This window comes from Chrysemys picta, chromosome 4, assembly GCF_011386835.1.
Source record: "Chrysemys picta bellii isolate R12L10 chromosome 4, ASM1138683v2, whole genome shotgun sequence".
Taxonomy (NCBI): domain Eukaryota; kingdom Metazoa; phylum Chordata; order Testudines; family Emydidae; genus Chrysemys; species Chrysemys picta.
This window is the reverse complement of record NC_088794.1, coordinates 95,379,495-95,404,120: the sequence shown is the minus strand read 5'-3', so window position 1 is coordinate 95,404,120 and position 24,626 is coordinate 95,379,495. Positions and strand designations below refer to the sequence as shown.

At 45.6% G+C, this 24,626-nt stretch overlaps 1 protein-coding gene across 2 annotated transcripts; it reads left to right on the top strand.

The window, feature by feature from the left end:
* Positions 1–1,731: 1,731 nt before the first annotated feature.
* Positions 1,732–18,321, top strand: VPS18 (VPS18 core subunit of CORVET and HOPS complexes). 2 transcript variants are annotated; one of them, XM_065593121.1, is made up of 5 exons: positions 1,732–1,962; positions 11,277–11,418; positions 11,602–11,693; positions 12,501–14,371; positions 15,574–18,321. In XM_065593121.1, exons 1-5 carry the CDS (start codon positions 1,827–1,829, stop codon positions 16,300–16,302), a joined length of 2,970 nt encoding a protein of 989 aa, XP_065449193.1. In that variant the 5' UTR covers positions 1,732–1,826; the 3' UTR covers positions 16,303–18,321. The 2 variants fall into 2 exon arrangements, with proteins under 2 accessions (XP_065449193.1, XP_008168151.2); XM_008169929.4 differs by lacking the exon at positions 1,732–1,962 and adding an exon at positions 2,004–2,496.
* Positions 18,322–24,626: the final 6,305 nt, after the last annotated feature.

Below are 24,626 nucleotides of genomic sequence, written 5' to 3'. Positions count from 1 at the left end.
GATTGGAGGTCAAATTCATCCCTTATGTAACTTGCACCAGAAATGAGTATGGTTCTGTGTCTGTGAAGATGTATGTTCTTCATTGTTCAGGTGCATGTTGCCACCTGCTGGAGAAAGTTTATGTTTTTGTTTTTGTTTTCTTTTCTCTTTTTTTGTTTTTTGGCAAAACCCTGCAAAAATGAGTCACCTAATTGTCCACAAACTCCTAGACACACAAAACTACTGAAAAATGCATTGCATGCTTTTACCCACTTAAAAACAACTCCTGTCTGTAAACCTTGAGTTCATGAATTTAGCACTATAATATAATTATTTAAAACATTTGTAAGTAAATTGAATAGCACTGGAGGTGGAATAACAGATGGGCTAACGGGTGTTTAGTTCAGAATCTGGATTAGGTTTAGGCTGAAGTTTCATTTCAAATCCAGGCTAAGGTCTGGCTTCCAATTTAACAGCACTGAAATCAGACAAACAGATCTCATGAGATTTCAGCCCCAAATGACCGTAATCTCACAAATTCAGCTATTGTCAGCCAAACCAAAATAAGAAAATAGACCTCTTCCAGTTTGGGTCTGATCAAGAACCAAAACACCATAAGTAGGGATTTGGATTTAGGCACTGAAATCCAAACACCCCACAATGATGAAACGTGATGGGGTTTGCTATGAGGTTCAAGTTTGGGCCCATCTCTAAATTACTATCATAACATATTGTAGAAGGTGGTTGGTATTTTTAAACTCAGCTTTTAATGCTAAAATTAAGTGATGGGTCCAGAAGGGAGAAAAACATCTAAAATAATGAGTTGTATTAATCCAGTTGGACTGCAGTTTACCATCAGAACAGAATGGAACCGGAAGAGGTCTGTGTAAGCTGGAAAGCATGTCTCTTTCACCAACAGAAGTTGGTCCAATAGAAGATATTACCTCACCTGTCTTGCCTAATCAGAGTCATTTACATTAAAAAGCATTTTCTTATTGGCTAAGGTGGCATTGGACAGATCAATGTTTCTCAACCTTTTCAATTTGGCTACTCCATATTTGAAAGAAAAGTTTGTGACCCTTTTACATTTACTATACAGTAAGAGTAAAAAATGTATCAATTATAAGCCTATATAATTAATTTATTTGTATATTTCTAGGGGTTGACAGAGAACACTTGACCTTGAAACGCACTGGGAATCGGGGAGCAAGCCTAAGAGTTTGCTTTAGATTTTTATACAGTTTTCAAGGACACACAACCCTTGACTGCCTTATATGAGCCCCCTGCCTAAGGGCCACTGCCCACCCATTGAAAAACACTGGCCAGAGAACTCCTGAGCTCGCTTCTCGGCTCTCTATGAGCTAAGATCAAGCGTAGTACCTATTCAAGCCGATGTGCGATTGCTCTGTCTTTAGGCAACATGCCTGGCCTGTTCTCCTTAGGGTGACCGGACAGCAAGTGTGAAAGTCAGGACAGCGGGTGGGGGATAATAGGCACCTATATAAGACAAAGCCCCAAATATCAGGACTGTCCCTATAAAATCGGGACACCTGGTCACCCTAGTTCCCCTGTATGGAACACTGGGATGAGACGCCCCCCCCCCAGGCAGAGTTGGCCTGGCTAGCGATGAGAAGGGCGGTATCGGGGATTGGCTGGAGCAGCGTGTAGTGCTCGCACGATCGGGGTGTAAGTGCAGTCCCTGCACGCCTGCCGGGGGCTCCCTAGGGCGGCACTGTCAGTGACAGGTGCGATCACACGGAGAAGGGCTGGCGCGAACCACAGGACCGACGTCACGACAGCCCGACAAGGTGGGCGTGTGGTGAAGGCTGGGGGCGGAGCCACACTCAATGGCGGGGGCGGAGCTGGGCCAGAGACAGGCGCGCGACCTCCCGCTCAGGGCACGTGAGGGACACGCCCCGCCCCATGCGCAGCCGCGCTACCGCCCGGAAACAGGAAGGCCCGCAAGCAGTCAGGTCACGTGGGGTGGGTCAGCTGAGCGGCTGCGGAAGTAGCCGGGCGGGAGGGGGTCGGGGCGACTGGGCTCCCAGCAAAGAAACGCGAGACAGGAGGGGTGGGATCGGTTACAGAGAAGGGGAGTTCCCGCCGCCGGGACCTGCTGCAGGAGGGGAGTCGCTGCTCCGGTCTGCCGGGGGGCGGGGGCTGCAGGAGGGGAGTCGCTGCTCCGGTCTGCCGGGGGGCGGGGGCTGCAGGAGGGGAGTCGCTGCTCCGGTCTGCCAGGGGGCGGGGGCTGTAGGAGGGGAGTTGCTGCCCCGGTCTGCCGGGGGGCGGGGGCTGCAGGGAGGGTGTTGTGTCTAACTCCTTAGCTGCATTGGGATGAGTTGAGGGGGTGCCCGGTGTCTCCTGGGAGGGAGCAGAGTGAGTGGCGGGGCCCCGGGACCGGCTGGGGAGGGGGCGGCAGGTGCACCATGGCCTCCATCCTGGATGAGTACGAAGATTCCCTGTCCCGCTCTGCCTCCCTGCAGCAGAGCCGCGGCAACGTGGGCATCCCGCACTCCGGTAAGGGCCTGGGTCCACTTGATCATTTATATAGGTCAGAGCGTGAGAACTGCTCCTGGGCCACAAAGTCCGCCTCCGCGTCTGATTTGAGCAAGTACACTGCAGGAAAAAAAAAAACACTGAGAAACATTACAGGCCTGCAGGTTACTGCCCTGTTGACTTGAGTCTGGCAGGCGCTGGGCGGCACTGTGATCTTACTGGTTAAATAGGGTTGTAGAGTCAGACTTGGGTTTTGTTCCCAAGTCTGCCAGTGGCTTCCTGTACCACTGAGGGCAAATAACCCCTCCTTGCTGCCGTTTCCCCTTTAATTAAATGGGTGTAATAATACCTCATGGATAGTTGTGTGGCTTAGTTTGTAATGCATTTTCAGATTCTATGGTGATACTATAGAAGAGCAAATTATCATCATTCATGCAGTACTTTGAATGAATTCTCAGTGTTCCCATCTTTCCAGGTTTTCTCTATGTGGGGACAATTAGGGCCTTAATTCATAACTATAGGTACCAAAGATAGAGGCTATAGTGTAGAGAGGGCACTCTGTTGTGTGATGTTGTTCTGGCTGTCTCTGGGTGCACATTGGATATATGCTATTACTACTTCATGTTGAGGCAGTTGCTAGGAAATGAATTTTACATTAGGTTTAGCAAATGGAAGCCTTGCTAATAGCTGAAGTACAAAAAATGAGAAGATGTGTACAGTATTTTTGTAATCACAAATGAAATCTGTGTACTTAACCTATGAACACAATGTTATTGTACATAGGTTCTTCTGAGATACTCCATTGTGTATAGATAGCGCTCTACCACATTCACAGTCCATTTTGATCAATTTCAAAGTCATAGGATTTTAAAAATTGCAAATGTCATGATCTCAGATAAGTAAATCTGAAATTTCATGCTGTTGTAATTGTAGAGGTCCTGACCTAAAAAGGAGTGTTGTGTGTGTGTGACAAGCTTATTGTAGGACGGGTTGCGGTACTGCAACCCTTACTACAAAATAACCTTATGACCCCCCTGCAACTCCCTTTTGGATCAGGACCCCCAATTTGAGAAACACTAGACTCCCCTGTCAAATCTGTATAATATAATATAGGGTAAAAGCACACAAAAGACTAGATTTCATAGAGGGAGACCAGATTTTGCAGTCTGTGAAGCGTTTTACATGGCCATGGTAGGACCCTATGTTTAGAGCTTAGCTTGAACTTGGTTATAGAGTAAAACTGTTTGAGGAAGAAGGATGCCAGTCCCAAATTGCTTCATTGCAATTGAAATTCTGACTACAGGGAATTTCTATTTAGAATGAAATTATTTTGTGGAGTGGAAAATGACTTAATCCTAAAATACCACTGTGCTGTATGAATGCACTTGTGTATGTAGCAAAAGAGCGAATGTGAAATGGTTTTAAAGTTATGAGCTTGGGGTGAGCTCTAACCACTGCTTCTCCATTTATCAATCCAAATTTGTGGCAGTAGTGTCTCACAGGAGGCCTCCTGTCTATGCCACTTACTTCTTGACTTTGTTTTTTAATCAGTTTCTTAGTCTTTCTTTGCTCCTTTCCTTTTTGAGGCACTTGAGTGACTATAGAAACTATTAAACATGTTGTATGTATGATGTTTAGTGACATCGTGTTAGTTGCCCAGCCCAGGGAAACTTTCCAATATACTCGATGCAGACAACATAGGTTCCATCACATGTATAATGGCTGTGTAATTCACACGGGCTGATTTCATATTGGTATGGTTACTACTTCAGAAGTGTGGCATGAAAGCAATCTGTGTTGGTTTGAAACTTTATACCATGATTTGTGAAGTGCTGGCACCTATATTATGTATGTCCACCTGTGTAATGTAATTGTAATATAAATATACAATAATTATGTGATGGGTTATGCCAGCTATGCAATATGAATGAGGAGTAACTAGCTAGAGGGGCAATTATGTAGTACATCCCCTATTAATCAAACTAGTGAATCTTGAGTTTCACATGTGGTTCCCCTACTGCCACTTTATAAGGTTGAATTAGATACGAGACCCAGTTAGCTTTAAAAAGACTATGTTCTATCTAGCATTGCCACTTCAGTGCTGGCCACTCTGCAAAGTTGGCATCTCTTTGCTGAGTTAAAAATCTACAGGCATAAGCTTCTGAAAGTATCTATAACTGGCTCCCCACCTTAGTTGAATCCTAATCTGTCAAAAGGTTTTGAGTATCATCTGGAACTGCTAGGTAAGCAGGGTTGTATGGTGCATATTTGTGGGAAAAGTTTAATTATACCAGGTTGTGTATAAATTAAAAAGGATAAACAGAGAGAACAAATTAAACATAGTCCATACACTGAAGCTCATATTTCTTAAAATATGGCTTGTGACCTTTATTTGCTTAAGTTTAATTGAAGTCAGGGTTCCAAATCTCTAACAGAGGTTCCCTCCCGCCCCCCAATGTTAATTATTTTGGTGCTAATTGGAAGTTAACTAAAGCAGAATGGTTTTAAGAGAGTTTGGCTAACAATTCCTTTCCTTACCTGTTTCTCTGCTCTCACTCTTGACTCCTGCAATATCATCTCTTTAGTAGTTTTTCAGTTATCATAGACCAGGGGTGGGCAAACTTTTTGGGCCGAGGGCCACATTTGGGTGGGGAAATTGTATTCAGGACCGGGGTAGGGGGTTGGGGTCTGGGAGGGGGTGTGGTGTGCAGGAAGGGGATTAAGGCAGAAGAGGGGTGTGGGCTGTATGAGGGGGCTCAGGGAGGGGGGCAGGGGTGCGGGAGGGGGCTCAGGGCAGGGGGTTGGAGTGGGGGGAGCGGCAGGGGGCTCGGCAGGGGGTTGGGGTGCACGGGGGTGCAGCAGGGAGCTCAAGGCAGGGTTGGGGTGCAGGAGGGGTGTGGGGTGTACGAGAGGGCTCAGGGCAGGGAGTTGGGGTGCAGGAGGGGTGTGAGGTGCAGGCAGGGGGATTAGGCCAGGGAGTTGGGGGGCAGGGTGCAGGAGGGGTTCGGGCTCCGGCGCCACTTACCTAAAGTGGCTCCGGGGTGGCATGCCTTGCATGCCGTCCCTGCGCCACTCCAGGAAGCGCTGCGGCCCCTGGAGGAGGGGGTGCGGAGGGCTCCGCATGCTCTGCCCTTGCCGCACCTCCAGGTACCTCCCCCGAAGCCCCCATTGGCTGTGGTTCCCCATTCCCGGCCAATGGGAGCTACAGGTGGCAGTGCCTGGAGGCAAGGGCAATGCACTGAGCTCTCGGCCCCCCCGCCTGAGGGCTTCAGGGACGTGGTGCCGCCCGCTTCTGAGAGCGGTGCGGGGCCCACGGCACCACGGGGCAATCCCGTGGGCCGGATCCAAAGCCTTGAGGGGCCGGATCCGGACCATGGGCCGTCGTTTGCCCACCCCTGTCATAGACTCTGTCTTCACTAAAAATGTACCTGTTGCTGACAAATGGGTATCAGCAACAGGGGCGGCTCTAGTTTTTTTGCCGCTCCAAGCACGGCAGGCAGGTTGCCTTTGTCGGCATGCCTGTGGGAGGTCCGCTGGTCCCACGGCTTCGGCGGACCTCCCACAGGCATGCCACCGAAGGCAGCCTGACTGCTGCCCTCGCTGGGACCGGCAGGGCGCCCCCCACGGCTTGCCGCTCCAGCCACATGCTTGAAGCGCTGGTGCCTGGAGTCACCGCTGGTCAGCAAAAGGGGCACCTGAACCATGTTTAACTGCAAGTGTAGTTGAGTTGCAGCCATGTTCATCACCATTTTAAAATCTGTGGGTGTCCCTTCAGGGTTCCGGTTGTAGCTTTGAACATGATTTGAAAGTAAATCGGTTGGCTGCAGTTGCAGACAGAGCTAAAGTTTCAGCAGCTTGGTTTGGGGAATAAATAAAGTAATAGCTTTATGTAAAGCATATCCACATAAGAGCAAACCATAACATTGTACCTGAAATTTTGGGAGGTGTTAAGCTGGTTGAAGTGGTGCCAAACTGCTATGCTTTTACTGATGCTATTTCAGAAAGATGTAGATCCCAAAAGAGCAAAGACTGGGGATGGCAGAAGTGCAAACTGCAGGTTCTGCAAGTCCCAATATGAAATGGTCTGCCTTACTCCAAAACACCTGGCTGGAGTTGGTAGTGATCTTATTTCATTGTCTTTCTCCAGATGTTTCAGCCTCTGGGAGGTAGAAAGAAAGCAGGTTCACCCAGAAATCTGAATGAAGGTGCAACATTTAGAATCCTAAATCCAGATAGGTAAAGTGCATTTAAAAAAGTGTTTGTGCACATTTGAGAGGATTGGGTTTGAGACTCCAAACCAAAACTAGTTCTCATGTTCCAAGTCAGGAGAAACTATATATGATGGAATAAAACCAATTGAATCCTACCCAAACTTTTTGTGTAGAGGAACAGAGGCTAAAAAAGTGCATCTCTCCCCTTCTGGTGAAGATCACTAATTACAAATCTCAAATTAACGACTGAAGTGCACATACAACTGAGTGCATTGTTACAGGTAATCTCTCAAGGAATCCAAAATAGATCATTTTAAATAAAACCGCTTTTAAATCAGTAAAACCTTCCATCCAAAAGCTAAACTGTCCCTTTCTTTACTGAGTTAGATTTTCATTGGTCGTCTGACTGAGACAACCTTATTTTTTCCTGAGTAGGCAATTCACTTTTTTCTGTCTCTCTTGACTCTAAGTTAATGTGACTTAGAGATCTCATTTTAATGGCTTGATTCTTGTGCCTTGATCATCCTCCATTCCATGTTTTTCTTTTTTCAGTGATGGGTGGCTGTATCACTTTCCCATCAGAGTGAAACTCCACCCTTGAAAGTTGGCAACCCTACGTGGTCTACACGCAATTTGAGCACCGATATAACTAGAATCCGTATGACCACTAGTTATGAACCCTCTTATTTCAGGATAAGTTTCCTTTTTCAATTTTGCTTGTATCAGTTCCTCGCTGACTTAATCAAAACCAAAATAGGACACTCAGCCTGAAATAAGTGCCCACAGCAGGGGGGTGCTGACTTAGTTAAATGGATGGTCAAACTATGTATAGACAAAGGCTTAATGAAGTGCTACCCAAAAGAGGTGTTGCATAATTAGCATGAAGTTATTTCCCATCTCTTCCAATGCGCACACTTCGACTACCTCTAAGCTTGCTATTTTTTGCATGTGCCACTATTGAACTAGCATCAGTGCAGCAACAGGGGGAGAGCGATGGTAGAGAAGGTGCCAGCACTTTTGTCTCCATGTCATTTGACTGTGCTTGCAGCAGGTCTAGACGATGCAGTGATAAATGTGAACAGCCCGTCTACACTAGTGCTATATCTTTTCTAGCCAGTATCTGGGCTATGCTGGTGTTAGACCAGCAGTGGGAGAGTTGCTGAAAATAGCATAGGGACAAGGCTATAGGCGCTGCTTGTGCTTTCCCTGTGCTGTTCCAGGCCCCTGCTAGCCTACAGAGCTCTAGGCCTAAACTCTGCTCCCTGCCACATGGCAGCAGAGCATTTGCTGCCTCTACTGTGCTGGGCTGACCACAGAATCCTATCCTGCCAATCAAATGGTCTTCTAACCCTCCTTTTACACTGTGTTTTTAATTTTATGCCATGCTGTTTGTCTGCTTCAGCCAGTGGCCTTGGTTTCCAGCAGCCATGTTCTATCTTTTACTCCTGAGGGAATTCTGCGCCAAAAAGATACAAATTCTGCACACAATATTTTAAAATTCTTCATGTTTTATTTGTCAGAATAATACAATATAATCATGCCAGCTTCAATTATTTTGGTAACTTATTTAAAAATACCTGTCAGCAAGTATGTCTGTAACAATACAGACAATGAAAAAAATTCAGGGATTATTTTTTTTTGACAAATATATTCTTTCCTAGGTGTATTAATACAGAACTTTGAGTAATAATTCATTCAAACTACAATACAGGAACATATTTCCTGCACCTCTCAGAAGCAGTGCAAAGACTTGGGGGAGTCGGGGTAATGGAGGAGCTGAGTGAGAGGGAAGTAATTGCTGGGAAGGAGCCTGGGATTGAACCTGGAGGGTTGTTGGATGTGGGTGGGAGAAGTATGGAACAGGGATTTTGGGGGGGGGCGGGGGGAGGGATTATGAAGGAGTGGGGGGGCCTCCCCCATACAGACCATGGCTGACCCCCTACCCTCTCCCATTCAGTCAGGCACATCTGCCCCTGTCCCCATGTGTCCATGCACTCCCTCCCCCGTCCCTATGCACCCCCTATCCACATGTCCCTGCACCCTGTCCCCATGTGGCCCTGCAACCCCACTCCTATTCAGCCCCTGTCCCTCCACTAGCCTTTCTGAACCCCAGTTTGTGACCCCCAGCAGCCCCATGTGCCCTGTTCTGTCTGTCTGTTCCCTCCCCATATGTGCATTCTCACCTGTCTGTGGGCAGGACGCTGTGAGGAATGCAGGCTGTCCTCCTCTCTATGGGTTGTTATGGCTGGTGAGCAGCTGTCCTCTGTTCTGGCACCACAGCAGCTCCTGGTGGGTGAAAGGCATAGCTGCAGCACCTCTCCTGCAGAATGTATTTTCTGCAGGGAACATGAATTCTGCACATGCACAGTGGTGCAGAATTCCCCCAGGAGTAACCTTGTATACCTTGTAAATTCTTTGCAAGTGAAGATTTTCCCAGGCTAACTTCACTACATGGATATAACTGTCCTAGAAATCCCTGTGGAGCCAGTGGTTTTCCATCCATGGAGGGAGGCTGGTGTAAATTTAATCTAGGAAAGGAACCAGAAATGACCAGTCCTTTCTTGTTGTCTAGCCTGAGGTGGCCTGGTCATTCTGTTAGAGGAATGCAATATTCTTGGTCAGGAGGTTACATCGTGTCCTGTGGAGGCATGGGAAATTCAGGCAGGGGAAAAACTTGTATCACAGGACTGATATGGAGAGAGCTTTGTGATACAATCTTTTTGTTGACATACATATTTCTCCTGGATTCTACTAATGAGTGTCATTCATGTTTTATTCCATGTGAATATCACATTATTTTACAGTTCAGTGGCAGAGTTGAATTCCTCTGTGGCTTTTGGCTAGAGTCCATCCACCATGGGCAGCTTCTGAATGCTGCTCTCCTAATTTAGGCATGGGAACTGTGTGCTTCTAGGTTGTCCGTGTGCTTCTAGGTTGTCCTAAGCTTCTGAAAGCTGAGCCCTGTCCGGCTTCAGAAAAATGAAACCAGTCATGCCACTCTTCCACCCTGCTATCTGGTGTTAAAAGCCTATCCATCTTAATGGATACATTTCCCATCCCGCTGCCCTGGCTAGTCCTTCACCCTCCTCCCTTCACTGTCTTAGTGCTTGGCCTTCTCTTGAGGTCACTGCACCTGCTTTAAAACTTAAAGCTTTTATGAACTAAAACAAAACTATAAGCCTGTTCTGAACCAGTTTCTGTAGCAGAATGTCATGCTGCTTATGTAAAACTCTCTCCTCCCACCTGCTATCCAGACCGCCCTGTCTAGTAATCTGCCACCATCTAAATTTGGTGTCTCCCAAGCTAGCCAGGTTGGTGGTCCCCAAGTATGTAAGTGGAGCCTTTAAAACAAAATAGTTGAGTGGTGGTGGTTCTAGTTTAGATCAGCATTGTGACTAGAACAATATGAAAGACATTAGTTTCTACTCCTTTAACTCCCAGTTTCAGTTCACACACACCTGATTTTCACTTTGTTTCATGCTTCAGCAGACCTAAAAATAAATGCAGTGTGCAACTCTGACACAATGACCACATTTGCCAGGTTTAAACCCCAAATCTTAATTTGTCCTAGCCTTGCTTGAAATTCAATCCAGGTTTGCCAAAAGATCCAGGAACTGGATCACACTGGCTCAAGTTTTCAGTTTGTAATGAAATTGGAAGGCAGTTCTACCTAGTTTGGGCTTTTGTTGGGCAGTGTTGTGGCTTCATGTTTAGGGCACTGATTCTGGTACTCACCAGACTCAAGTGCTAATCTCCGCAAGCTGTGTGACTTCAGTCAATTCACTGAACCCCATGGTTGAGTTTCTCCCAAATGTAAAATTGAAGTAACGGTACTTTTTCATCTTTATCAAGTGCTTGAGCTTTGTGGATGTAAAACATTATACAAGTATTCTGAAACTTTTTTTTACTGATCTAGCTGTGACTTCCAGCTGTATTGCCTGCAGTCACTGATCTTAAATTGTTTTATGGCAATTAAATGATTAATTTTATGGAAAAATCTAGCCATCTTTAACCTTTTGAATAATTTCAATTTCTGCCTTTTCTTTTGTGTGATGGATGCTAGACTGAATAAGAGAGAAATTAATTTTATCCTCCCCAAATGAAACATTTTAAACTAATGCCACCTCTGATTTCTGAGTCTTTCATTAGACTGTAAACTCTCTGGAGCACAGATACCATCTATGTTAGCATCTTGTACAGCACCATGCCCACTTTTCAGTGTTTTAACAAATAACCTGATTTTCCAATAGTTGACCATTTGTTTTCCTATGTCATCCTCTTCATCAGCTTTTTATGAAGTTGTAATGTAACTGTAATGTGCAGTTTCTTCCAGAGTTTTCAGAGTTTGCTGTGTCTATTTTCAAGTTAGTGCCATGTGATAAATTGCTGCACTGTGGCAGAATGGGAAATAAACTTGTACTGTAGCTCCAAACATACACCTGGGGAAAAGAATAGATGTTACTCCCCATGATTCCACACCATGGAGCGCTTCACTTTCCTGTAGCCCTCCCTGTTTCTGCTCCCTGTTTTAGGTTACATTGTGGTGTTGTCTCTTTTTCTGAACTACATTTGTATTTTTACTTTTCCTAGGGTATGTGAATGCTCGGCTGGAGAAGGAGACTCCAATATTTAACAAGCAAAGGATTGATTTCACTCCTCCAGAGAAAATTAACAGCCTTGTGGTCTCCTGTAACCAGCTCTGTATGAGCCTTGGCAGAGACACGCTTTTCAGGTAACTCATACTATTTAAGACCTGAAGCCTTCACAGCCTGTTTTTGGGTTGCTTGGAAACCCTGTCTCTAAACTAGGTGCAGATTCATGGTCTTTTGTAAAAGAGAAAGGTATAATTTTGTTTCCACAGTTACATGGGCTCCTCCTGCCGCTTGGTAACTTGCTTTGTCATTCCTCCATGCAGGATTGATCTTGGCAAGGCAGATGAACCTAATCAGGTAGAGCTGGGACGCAAGGATGAAGCCAGAGTCTACAAGATGTTTTTGGACCACACAGGTGAGGTGACGGTGTAGGGGAAAATGCAAAATGCTGTTTAATCTTTACAACAAATGCAATAATTGTGTTAAACAAGCATTTAATTAAGGAAGACTTCCAGTTTCTATTCTGTGTGGAAGGAGTATGTGGTCCACCTGGGGAATGAATTCAGACTACCTAATTATTGTCCAGGGACTCTGCCTATTTAATACTCAAGTGTTAGAGGAAGAGTACCGTGCCTCACCCCTTACATATGAACCACTCTCCAAGTTCTTCACTGACAGATGTGGGCTGATTTGAGCTAGCTTATTACAACTGGTTTAAAAAAAAAAAAATTCTCATTACACGATGTACATCTAATTTTTGGAGTCCATTGCCTCCTTTGGCCTTGGGAGGCCAGGAGCTTAGAATTCTAAATAGGATTATAATTGTAATATCCACAGTTAACTCTAGCTGGGATGAAACACTTATAAAATGTAAAACCTAATGACAACAATTAGCAGCCTGGACTTTCTATGGGCCATTTATTCCAGAGTTGTTCATATAGGGTTTCTTGCACCTTCCTTTGAAGCATCTGGGGTCACTGTCAGTTGTGATACTAGGCTAAATGGACCACTGATCTCATCCATTATGGCAATCCCCAGGTTCTTATGAATTCAAATTCCTGGGGGAACTCTAGGAACTTGACTTCCATGTTTTGTCTAACATGACTCTGAGAACAACCAGAAGTCTTGCTTTGCAGTAGTGGTGCTGCCTGGGTTGTGTTGTTCACTGTTCCTTTAACCCTGCACCCATTAATCATCTCTCTCTTGCTATATGCCTTTGCAGGATCTCACCTTGTGATTGCACTGAACACTAGTGAATGCCTGTATTTGAACAGAAGTGCTCAGAAGGTGCGGACACTTTCCCGCTGGAAAGGTCACTTGATTGAAAGTGTGGGCTGGAACAAGTTTCTGGGTTCAGAGACTAACACTGGTCCTATCTTGGTGGGGACAGCCCAGGGCCAAATATATGAGGCTGAGATCTCTGTCAGCGAGGGAAGTCTCTTCAGCACTAATCCGGACCAGTATTTCCGACTGGTTTATTCCTTAGAGGAGGAGGCAGGGCCGACCCCCGTCTGCTGTCTGGAAATAGAGCGAGCGCTCGATGGGAAATGTTTTATCATTGCCACTACTCGTAAGAGACTCTTCCAGTTTGTTGGCAAAGTGCCTGAGGGGACGGAGCAGCAGGGCTTTGCCTTCGTGTTTGGCATGCATGCAGACCACTTGCCCAGCTTCCGAGAGTTCCCAGCCAGCTTTGGCTACAGCGAAATAGCATTTTACACTCCAAAGCTACGCTCCTCCCCACGCTCCTTTGCCTGGATGATGGGAAATGGTGTCTTGTATGGTACATTGGACTATGGACGGCCTGACTCTATTCTGAGTGATGAACGGGTCTGGGAATATCCTTCTGATGTAGACGTGGCAGCTAACAAGCCGATCTCCATAGTGCTCACCCAGTTCCACTTCCTGCTGCTACTGCCTGACAGAGTGAAGGCTGTGTGCACTCTGAATGGGCAGGTTGTCTTCCAAGACCTGTTCTTGGAGAAGTTTGGCTCGTTGAAGCGCATGATCAAAGATCCCACAGTTGGGCAGATCTGGATCCACACGGAGAAAGTTGTATTCCGCTACCACGTACAACGGGAATCAAGAGATGTGTGGAAGATGTACATGAACATTAATAAGTTTGATCTGGCCAAAGAGTACTGCAAAGACCGTCCTGAGTGCCTGGATATTGTGTTGGCAAGAGAGGCAGAACACTCCTTCCAAAACAAGAGGTACCTAGATAGTGCCAAGTGTTATGCACTGACCCAGAACTACTTTGAAGAGATTGCCCTTAAGTTCATTGAAGCCAAGCAGGAGGAGGCATTGATGGAGTTTCTGCTCAAGAAACTGGCCAGCTTAAAGTCCTCTGAAAAGACCCAGACAACTTTGCTGACCACCTGGTTAACAGAGCTCTACTTGAATCGGCTAGGTGCTCTGGAAGGGGACACCTCGAAAAGGAATCTCTATGAGGAGACTCGGGAGAAGTTCTGCAGCTTCCTGAGCAGCCCCAGAAACAAAGAGTGCCTGTTCAATAACCGAGCATCCATCTATGAGTTGTTAGCAAGCCATGGGGACACAGAACACATGGTCTATTTTTCAGTTATTATGCAGGACTATGAGAGAGTGGTAGCCCATCACTGCCAGCATGATGACTATGATGAAGCCCTAACTGTCCTTACCAGACACAGAGATGAGAAGCTCTTTTACAAGTTCTCTCCGGTCCTGATCCAGCACATCCCCAAGAAGGTGGTTGATGCTTGGATCTCTATGGGCACGAAACTGGATGCCAGGAAGCTCATACCTGCCCTCGTCAACTACAGCCAAAGTGGGAGCACCCAACAGATCAGTGAAGCTATTCGATACATGGAATTCTGTGTGTGTGAGCTGGAGGAAACGGAGCAAGCCATTCACAACTACCTGTTGTCCCTCTATGCTTTGTGTCGGCCAGACTCGCTGCTATCATACCTCGAACAAGCAGGAACCAACCCTAACAGGATCCACTATGACCTGAAGTATGCGCTTCGGCTGTGTGCAGAGCATGGACACCACCGAGCCTGTGTCCATGTTTACAAAGTGATGGAGTTATATGAGGAAGCAGTGGATCTAGCCCTGCAGGTGTGTGCTACTATGTTTAGTACTCTTAGTTATTTGTTCTTGAAGCTCCAGTAGTGGAGAGCTTTTCCCTTCTTTAAGGGAAGGGGTGAGAAGGCTGGCTAGTGTGTTTAAAGGGTTATAAAGGCCCCAAGATAGGAAGAAATGCCTGTCACTTTATTAACTTAGTTCTGAGCTTCCACTATTGCTCTATCAGGGTATGTTTACACTGCAATTAAAAATCAGCTGGCCCGTGCCAGCTGACTCTGGCCCATGCTAAGGGGCTGTTTCATTGTGGTGTAGATGTTTGAGCTTGGGCTAGATCCCAGATTCTAGGAACCTGCGAGGTGGGAGGGTCCCAGAGCTCAGGCTTGCAGCCCGATTCCAAATGTCTACACCACAATTAAACAGTTCCTTAGCCTGAGCTAGAGTCAGATACCTACAATGGACATCTGACTTTCACAGACCATAATCTTAGGAGAGTGAAAGAGACTGTGGTGGGGGGATATGGTTTCTGTAATGCAGTCCCTGCTCTGGGGTACTCTGCTTGTTGCTAACCAGCTCTGCTGACCTGAGGACCCCACCCGATTCTTAATCTCCTGATTTAAAAAAAAGAATGCAAGAAAAACTTTAAATGAATTTATCCCTGTTGGTAATCTTGTCGAAAGTTTAAATTAGTGTAGAGGTAACTTAGGTTCTGAATGGTGACAGTGCAGTGTGTACAATTTAAAATGCTGACATTTACTATGTTGAGTTCATCAAAATATTTGCAGAATCCTACGTTCTGAGTATAGAGAATACTGTAGAGGAGATAAATGCTCCAGCCCGGTAAAGGTCAAAAATGTGTAACTGGTGCCTGCTGTATGAGGGTGGATACTTAATTCATTGTTGTCAACCTTGGAGGTCGAAGGTCATTAGTGGCTTTGGAGAGCTAGATCTTCCTGTTGCGTTCCTGGACCCTAATGACTCTTTAGATCACACTTCAGTGATCCAGAATTACTATGCACACCTTTTGTGTTGGCAGTGAATGTCTCGGGGAGGGAGGATGTGGCTGACATACGAACAGCCAAGTGGGCATATCAACTATATAGCTGTAGTTATGGCTGACATAATGGAGAGATCTCTTACCAGTGTCTTTCCTGTATTGGTAGTGGGCTCTCACGACAGAGAGGGAAGTGAAGAGGAAATCGTAATTTTGTTTCCTTACTGTTCTGTTCAATTTTCAGGTGGATGTGGATTTAGCAAAGTCCTGTGCAGACCTCCCTGAAGAGGATGAGGAACTCCGGAAGAAGCTCTGGTTGAAAATTGCTCGCCACGTGGTCCAGGAAGAGAAGGATGTCAAGAAGGCCATGGCCTGCCTTTCTAGCTGCAACCTATTAAAGATTGAAGATGTCCTGCCCTTCTTCCCCGACTTTGTCACCATCGACCATTTCAAGGAGGCTATTTGCAACTCTCTGGAGGACTACAACAGGCACATTGAGGAGCTGAAGAGAGAGATGGAGGAAGCTACACAGAGTGCCAAGAGAATCCGGGAGGACATCCAGGAGATGAGAAACAAATATGGCTCTGTGGAGCCTCAGGAAAAGTGTGCAGCCTGTGACTTTCCACTCCTAAACCGCCCTTTCTATCTTTTTCTTTGCGGCCACATGTTCCACTATGACTGTCTGTTCCAGGCAGTTTTTCCAAACCTGCCTGCCTACAAGCAAGCTAAGCTAGAAGACCTTCAGAAGAAGCTGGGAGCCACAAGCCAGCCCTCCAAAGCCCATCATCGTCCCAAGGACACAGATGCCACTAGCTTGGGGAAGGGACAGCAGAGTCGGGAACAGATCAAGGCAGACATCGATGATATTGTGGCAGCTGAATGCGTGTACTGTGGGGAGCTGATGATCCGGTCCATTGACAAGCCTTTCATTGACCCACAAAAGTATGAAGAGGAGAGGCAAAGTTGGCTGTAGGGTCACACAGTTATTGTTTGAGGCTGCACATAAACACAAAACTTTTGAGCTATAGGTCACGTCCACTGCCTGTGAAACATGCATATTAGTTGCATGGAATTAGTTTCCAGAAATCTGAAAACAAATGGATTCGGTAGAGCTCTAAGGAGAGAGCAGCTGGGTACTGTTATCTGAAAAGCAATGAGTTAGTCCTGGAGGACTATGAGAGAAATGGTCACGGTTGTCTAAGAATTGGAAGATTAATTTCCGCTAATGCCTCAGAACTTCCTCTGGCTTCTCTCTGAAGGTGAGCTTGAGCTTGCCTCTTGAAGCTCTTCTTATGAGATCCCTTTGGCATGAAGATAAGAATGCCTCATTGCCCAGAGAGAACTGGGAACAGAAAAATGATCTCATTCAGTTGGACTGCTTCCCCATTTTATAGTATTAATTCAGGTGAAGACTGGGGTGATGGGAAGAAGCAGTGGGGCGTGTTTGGTGGCATAGACTTTCATTCATCACTTTCAAATTAGGAATTGCTTTTGGTTTGCTTCCAAATGAGATTGTTTAGCCTGCTTTACTGACAGAAATGTAAAAGGAAGGCAATAGCTTTGCATTTACATGTATGTCTGCAAATATCTGTCATGTTACACAAATGCATGATTCTGTACAATAACATAAAAATGTGATTCTTAAGCAGCGCAGTGTCTCAAAAGATGCATCTTAATCCCTGTGTCTGGAATTTCAGGGTTGTGGTCTTTTCTACAGTTTTCCAAGAATTTTTTTGGTCTGATCCATACAGTTGAATTTTCTGTAGGATCTCTTCACTTTGTTTTCAGCCATTATAGTCCATTCTGAATACCCATAGTGGAACATTCTGCACAATTACCTGTTCTGGCTCCAGCACCGTCAAGTACAATACTTGCTAATGGTAATTTGAGTATTACATATAATGATACTTCACAAGTAGCATCACTGAGTGGGCATTCGAATGAAAGTCTAGCAATCCGTTTCCTCAAGGACTGACCATAGCATTTCTCCATGAGTCAGTGACACCATTTCATCCTCCATCTTGAAGCAGATACTTGAGAGCCTTTGGCATCCTCTGCCAAGCAATCTAACTGTTCCCTTCACGGCTTAGTTGAGTGCTCCTGTAGGTCAGTTCCCCTCCCCTGGATGCTGCTCAGCATTGGGAGATTTTTTTTTTCTCCTGTTTCTGACAGAGATCATTACACTTGAGGTGGAGGATGAGATTTTCTGTAGCACCTTAGTAGGGGTTAGTAGTGGCATGTGACATTTAGATCTGTCAGTACTTCCTCATGAAGGAACTAAACTTCCCATAAAGCTTTGTCTGGGACTAAATCACAAAGATCAACAGGTGCGACAGTAGTGAGAATCGGGTTTTGTAAAGCGGTGGTGGATATTCATGTCATTTTAGTTAAAAGGAAATTTTTTAATCCTCCCCCCCCCCCCCCCCCCAATCTCTCCTGACTTCTATAAAGCTTATGTTCCTGTCTTGAGAACTCATCTCTGACCTGCTAGCAACTCACAACAGCTGCTGTCACTGTGGAACTGGGTCTTGGTGTAATATAAAATTACATTTTGTCTCATGAGACCTTGCTGACTGGGGGTCTCAGTAATCCTGCAGGGTTCCAATAGAGCTTCCCCAACTTCTGATCAGAGCCTTTCCTAACCGAGGGCTTAGCCTACAGTCAGTGTTTTACTTGTGCAGTGCTGGCAGGAAGAGGCCCTAAATGAGCGCTGTCAGAGTTGCATTTCAGTAGTAGAAAGAACTGTTGCTATTGGAAGTATTATCTTTTTACTACTAGAACTGATGAATAACCAGTTTTATTAATGCCAGCTGTTAGTGCTTGTTGATGGCTTACCAGTTCTCTTTTTGGTTGGTTCTGGATTGCTGTTTGACTTGAGAAGGCTGCTGTCTGTACCAGAAGGCTTTTGTGATGAAGACACATGAGGTATGTCTCTCACTTATTGAATGTGATGTCTTTGAAATTCTACATTAAACCTTCCTGATATGATTGACTACTGGATTTTTCTTTCTTGGCTGGAAGATCATGTGCGTTGTTTACACTATAAAGCTAGTTCTGATCAAAAATGGGGATGGGCCATCTTCTGCCTTGTAGTTGTTTAGTAAAAGATCGTAATCCAAATTAATTTTAATCCACCCTGGGGGATTTCAGATTGTTCGGTTTCCTTGGGAGGCTGTCTTCCGCCTCATTCCTTTCAGATGTCCACAGCGCTCTCCCTCTGGAGCTTGAGTTACAGGACAGTTCTTTCTTTTACATTCAAAGCTCTTGAACTGTTTTGTTTCACAATACCAAATACTTAGCACTTCAGAGCACAATACAAGCATTAATCATTCTATACTCCCTTCTGAAGAGAGATTATTCCTGTGTATTTGGAAAATGGGGAAACTGAGGTACAGATTAAGGATTCTCAGAGCCAGTCTTTGTCAAAGGTAGAATAGAAACATGGGAGTCTCTTGATCCTGTCTCTCCTCAAGCACTAGACTATTCTACTTAGTCAAAATCTAAATGGATAACTGTTTTGAAGTCTGCCTGTTCAAGGGGCTGTATGTTCGGGCAACAAGTTTGTTTGTTACCTTGAGCCTTCACAGAAACTTCACCTAGTATTTTGACAGAGTTCAAAGCACAATGATTACCCTTCGTGCAGTGTTCTGCTAATGCCTGCTAGGACTCCAGCAGTGTCCCATAACATTGGCACTCCAACCACTATGGAAATGTGTCCTCCCGAAGCTTCATAGCATCTTCTAAAGGAGTTTCATAAATCACACATTTGTGTTTCATGGCTGTCTTGGAATACAGGTGTCCTTAACAGCTGAGATGTTATCCCAATGTGTTTGAAAATTGAAGAAATTTTAACCCTTCTCCCACGTGGTTTTTCAACATTTGTTTTTCTACATAGAACATGGTATCTGATGTGTAGAGGAGCAGCTCTAAGACCTTGTTCTCTGCTATTCTGGAGGCGAGTAGAGTATTCCTGTCTCCTGTCATTTCAGTGGAGCTGACACATTTGGATTGGAGTAAGCTTGCTAAGATACTTCTCTGTAGTGGGGTCTCCTTGTTCACAAGGTATGCGTGGACCAGCCACACCATTCTCTGGAATGAATTTTACATGGAGTCCTAAGGCAGAGTTCTGTACCACTCTTTTCCTAGGCCTTGTCTGCATGGGAAAGTTTTACCATTTGTACTGATGATTATACTGGCTTAACCCCTTGTGTTGACACTCTTATTCTGGTATACAAGGGGCCTTTTGCCAGTTTAGTTTGTTACTTGGGAAGGAGTTTAAGCTACATTGAAAAAAGGCCACGCAAACTGGAATAAATGTGTCTACACAGGGGTTATACTGGCAAAACTACATGGATTTAGGTTCACACCTTAGTTTCTTCAGTACAACCTTTCTCATGCAGACCAGGCCTAAAACACGTCTCCTCACATGCTGCACCTCGCCTTGTCAATAGGTTGCATGTATAAGGGTCTGGAGAAGTGAAGAGAGCCAGAGAACAGATGGAAGTGTGCAGTAAAGTGTGCAGTAGAGAGACACTTCAGAAGTTCTCAATGTTGGCCTAACTCTCTTCCCATTGAAGTTGCTGGGAGTCTTACCACTAACCAAAGTAGGTGGAGTTAAGCTAGCATTAACTGCTGAGCTGGAAACTCAGTAAGGCAGACTTTAATTCCAGTCACTAGATGTCATTGTTCTCCATTAAATATACTGACTTTTGATGAAGCACAGCTGTGAGTGTTTTCTGTCTCTTTGCTATGGAATATTGCAGAATAGTAGTAAGAAGCTGAGGCCACATGAGATTTCAGGTGACCTTTTTTTATAGGAAATGGAATTGTGCCTATAACAACGATACTGATTGAGGGGGAGGAAGTAGGAGAAAGGAGTTCAGATGGTCACAGATTTTAGGATCTTGAGTTTCTGAAGTTGGATTTGGTCTGGTGTTAGTAGTCAGAAGGATAATGTTTGTTCTGCAGTGTTTCTGTACTGGTAGGTAGGCTTAGTAAGGTGGCGAGGTGGAATCTTAGTGTGTGGCTCTTAGTATGACCAGCCCATGTATTTCAGTGCTGGCATTGGTAGTACAGATCTATCCAACCAATTGTTTTTTGCTCAATGCTATGGAATAACTTCCAAAGGGAATTTATGGGAATGCCATCTCTTGTTGGACAAAGTAATGCAAAGAGCAATCCTCTATTAGCTGGCATGAAGGTAGAGACTGGAATCTCTACCACATGACACGGGGGATTGTTTAGTGATCTAAGCTTCAGGTTGAAACACCGAGATTGCTTGGAAATGCAGGTTCAAGTCTCAGCAGGATTGGCTAATCCCTTCTAAGGTGGATAAATAAACTAAGCACCGTGCAATTCAGTTGACTCATTTGCTTTGTGTGGACATTGAAAAGTACCATCTCATAATCAGAGATGCCCCAGCCAAAATGATCCCCTTTTGCCCCTTCCTCTTCAGTGTGCCATAAAGGGGAGGGCGGTTGGTTGATGGCTCTATTTCTATGGAGCGTGAAACATCTTGACATCTTCCAGCATGAAAAACTCTCTATAAAAGATCCCTGAGTCTGACTCCCAGAAAATGCTTTGGGCCAAATTCTTTGCTGGGGAAACACCACTGACTTCAGTGTATTGTGTCATGAATGAATTTGTCCTTTTATTTTAAGGTGTGGAGGGAAAAGAGAAACTGGATCAGTACAGGAAAGTCCTCTTATGAGGGACTATTGAGATCTTAAGGATGGATTTTTAATAGCTTAGAGCTTATTAGTGGAAACTGTCACTGGAGTTCAATAAACTATTGTAAGTCACTTACGGGTTCAGCTCATGAACTAGTTGCGCTCACCATCACTCACTTAAATCCTAACTTCTATTCCAGTTCTAGACAGTTCCTGGCTTCTCACCAGCCCTCTTACGAATTTTATCTTTACACTTCCATTTCAATTCAGATATGCAGGCCCATGGACTAGAGGGTCTCGAGTCTGCCCTTTTCTAGCACTGGGGCCCTCCTCTGAGTTCAGGGATAGAGAGGCAGTAAAATGGTTCTGCACTCTTGACACAGGTTTTAAATCAACCTATTTGAGAATTCTGGGTGGGGAGAAGCTAAGATGCTTGTTTAATTTGTATGTGGAAAATGGTTGGGCCGGGGATAGTTTTGGAGTGGGGAGGGGAATCTGAATTGGACATTTTATTTGTCATGAGCAACAGAGAAGAAGGCTTGTCTGAATAAGGTCACGGTTGCCTGGAAACTAGTAAGTGGTAGGAGAGATCTAAGGTTACAGATAAGTGTATAACTGATCCTCCAGAATCAATTCTTTATCAGATTGGGGCAGAGAGTTCAGCAAAGGCTAGCTCCCAGGTAGAACAGGAAGAGACCAGCATTGGGCTCAAGCCTGCTGCTGGAGCATTTAAGGCCTTTTTATAGTATTCTACACTGCATGCAATGCGGGTGTGGTACCATCAGTGTAGAGATAGTAAAGCAATTATATCTATGCTATATTGGAACTTGTGTAGGTAAATATATATATCTATTAAGATTACACACAAACTACATTAAAAACATTAAGGTTGCAAAGTCGAGCACTCAAAAGTTAAGTAATGCCGGAATCAAGATTGCCCGGACAACCTTAATTCAGTATCCTTGTTATGAATGCATTGTTTTTTATTTGTATTACTGTAGTGCATAATAACCCCAGTCATGGGCCATCAGCCCATAGTGCTAGGTGCAGTACAAACACAACAAAAAGACAGTCCCTGCCCTAAAGAGCAGAGTCTCCAGTGCTACAGCTACTGTCTTTAATTACATGACCACATATTCTTTTCCAAAAGCCCCCTGCACAGGATGGAGCTTAGCTTAGCTAGGGGGGAGGGACCAGTGGACCCAGGCCATAGATGGATACCGGGAGCAACAGATGAAAAAAACAGGAACGGGAGTGAAGGTCATAGAGCAAAAATCAGGGCTCTAGAGGGGGACATGGAGCAGAGACCCTCCAACAGTGCCTACTGCTCCCTAAAGGTGTCTAAGGAGTCAGTGGACACTGCCAGCAGGAACTCTACTCAGGTGTGTGACTATACAAAGGAATGGTAATAGGACCCACAGTCTGAGCATTCCTCCTTTCCCCACAGCTTCCTCCTCCTCCTCCTGGCATGATGAATGGCTGACCTGGCCAGCGCCTGGAGGAGGTCGATGAGGAGGTCCCATGACTTTGTGGATGTGTGTGGGGAAAAGTGCAGCCAGAACCTTATAAGAGATTCTGGAAGAGGGGCTGCAATCTGACGCACCTTATGTACATGTGCACCAGGGTCTCCCTCTCCTCACAAAAGGGGCCGTCGTTGGGGGAGTTCATAAACCATATCAGGTATATGCCCATGCTCAATGCTCCATGAAGGAGCAGCCAGCTGATATCCATGGTGGGTTGTAGGACCAGAGTGAAGTACAGACTGGCCCACTGGGGTTCCTTACCTTCTGCAGGTGGCAACAAGTCCTGCCACTTGGTGTTGGGGCGGGACATGAGGGCGAGGAAGTAAATAGTATGGAGCATGAGTGCGTACAGATGTTTCTTGGGTACTGTTCAGAGGTGGACCAGCTGGCTCAGGTTGCACATCAGGGGCAGCTGGGGAGGCTCGCGGGACAGCAGCCAGATGGCAAGGGCTGGAGGGTCGGGGTGAGAGGAAGGCAGGGAGCGCCCTCCCACAGGATTCGCTCAAGGAAAGCAAGAGAAGTAGGCGGCAAGGCTGCCCTCGCTTCCTGGAGCATGTGACGGGGGTGCCTGAGGTGGACATCCCCCATGTGCAATCTAAGCTCCTGAGGGCCCTCCCAGTCCTAATCCAGGAGGTCGCTGACTCTGGTGGTACCAACATCAAGCGCACCAAAGTGGACTCTGCCACCTGCATGCTAAGATGTGGATTGTGTAGCAGGGGCTCTGCAAGGAGGTTCTCCCCCTTGGTGGCCTCTATGGCCCTGGTTAGTGAAACTAGCTTCCAGGTCTTGAAGAGGTCCAGGCAGAAGATCTGCAGCTCAGAGGTCTTGGGGGAGACATCTTGGATGGAGATAAGAGCTGCCGGTTGTATCGGAGCCCTTGGAGGCAGCAAAGGAAGGCATGTGCTGGCACACTCCATGCCAGACTACCTGCAAGGTAAAGGATTCTTTGCAAGCCCTGATTAGAAGGGATGTACTGAAGGAGGCAGGGGACTGCAAGCAGAGAAAGGGTGGTTTTGTGACTAAGGTAGTTGAATGCTGCCTTCTAGAACTGGATTTTGTCCCTGCCTCTGCTACAGGATTCCTATGTGATGCTAAATCACTTTTCACAGGTGGCCACTAATTATTTTGAATTTCTGGGTGCTCAACTTGAGACCCTGGGGTCGGATTTACAGAAGTGCTGAGCACTCACAGCTGCAACTCAAGTCAAGGGGAGCTTTACTGTGAGCATACAAAGTGCCACATAATGCTAAGTACTCTGAAAAATCAGACCCTGGGAATCTCAAATTGGGCACCCAAAATTAGTGGACACTTTTGACTTTTGGGTGTCTGCCTCATCGGTAAAGTGGGGATAATATCAACCCCTCAATGCACAGGGTCATTGTGAAGATTCATTAATGTTTTTGAAGCACTTGTACTATATTGATGAGTGTCATAGAAAAGCCCATGAGGAAATTATTTTGTATCTGGAGCAGTGTTTGAATGGTGCACAGTAAATAAGGCCTGGGGCCACACATTGAACAATGAAGAGAAAACAAAATATTGAATAGCTGCTTCTTCAATGAATGCTGTCTGTTCTATGCACTGAATGAGACTGGGATCTAGTGGAAAAAGTATGTGATCATGTAATTAAAGATTGTATCATAATGTACTCACACAAGGGGCCTGAATTTAAGGTTGCACAGGCAGACTTAATTTTGGCATTTCATTCTTTGCAACAGTCCATACCGCCTCCCCTCCTGGTGCCAGCACCTTGCCCCTGGACAGGGCCAGCTGTAGAGGTGGCAGTTGGTTCAGTCTCCCATGGTTTGTTCAATGTTTGGAATCTCTACTGAGCAGCTACAAAGGCATCAGTTGTGATTTTTTTTTTTTTGTGATGGGTTCGGTCACAGAGATCCCCTTGGGACTGTCAGCTGATGTGCTGAAGTTACCTCTGAGCCTGTTTTCCCTGCCAGCTTGGGACTCCAGCATCCTGCCTTGTTGAGCCATACACGCTAGCCTGCTGCAACACAGACCCAAGCTTATACAGGGTAAACTCATAAATTGTTGCCCTCTATAACACTGTTACAGAGAGATGCACAGCTGTTTGCTCCCCCAGGTATTAATCA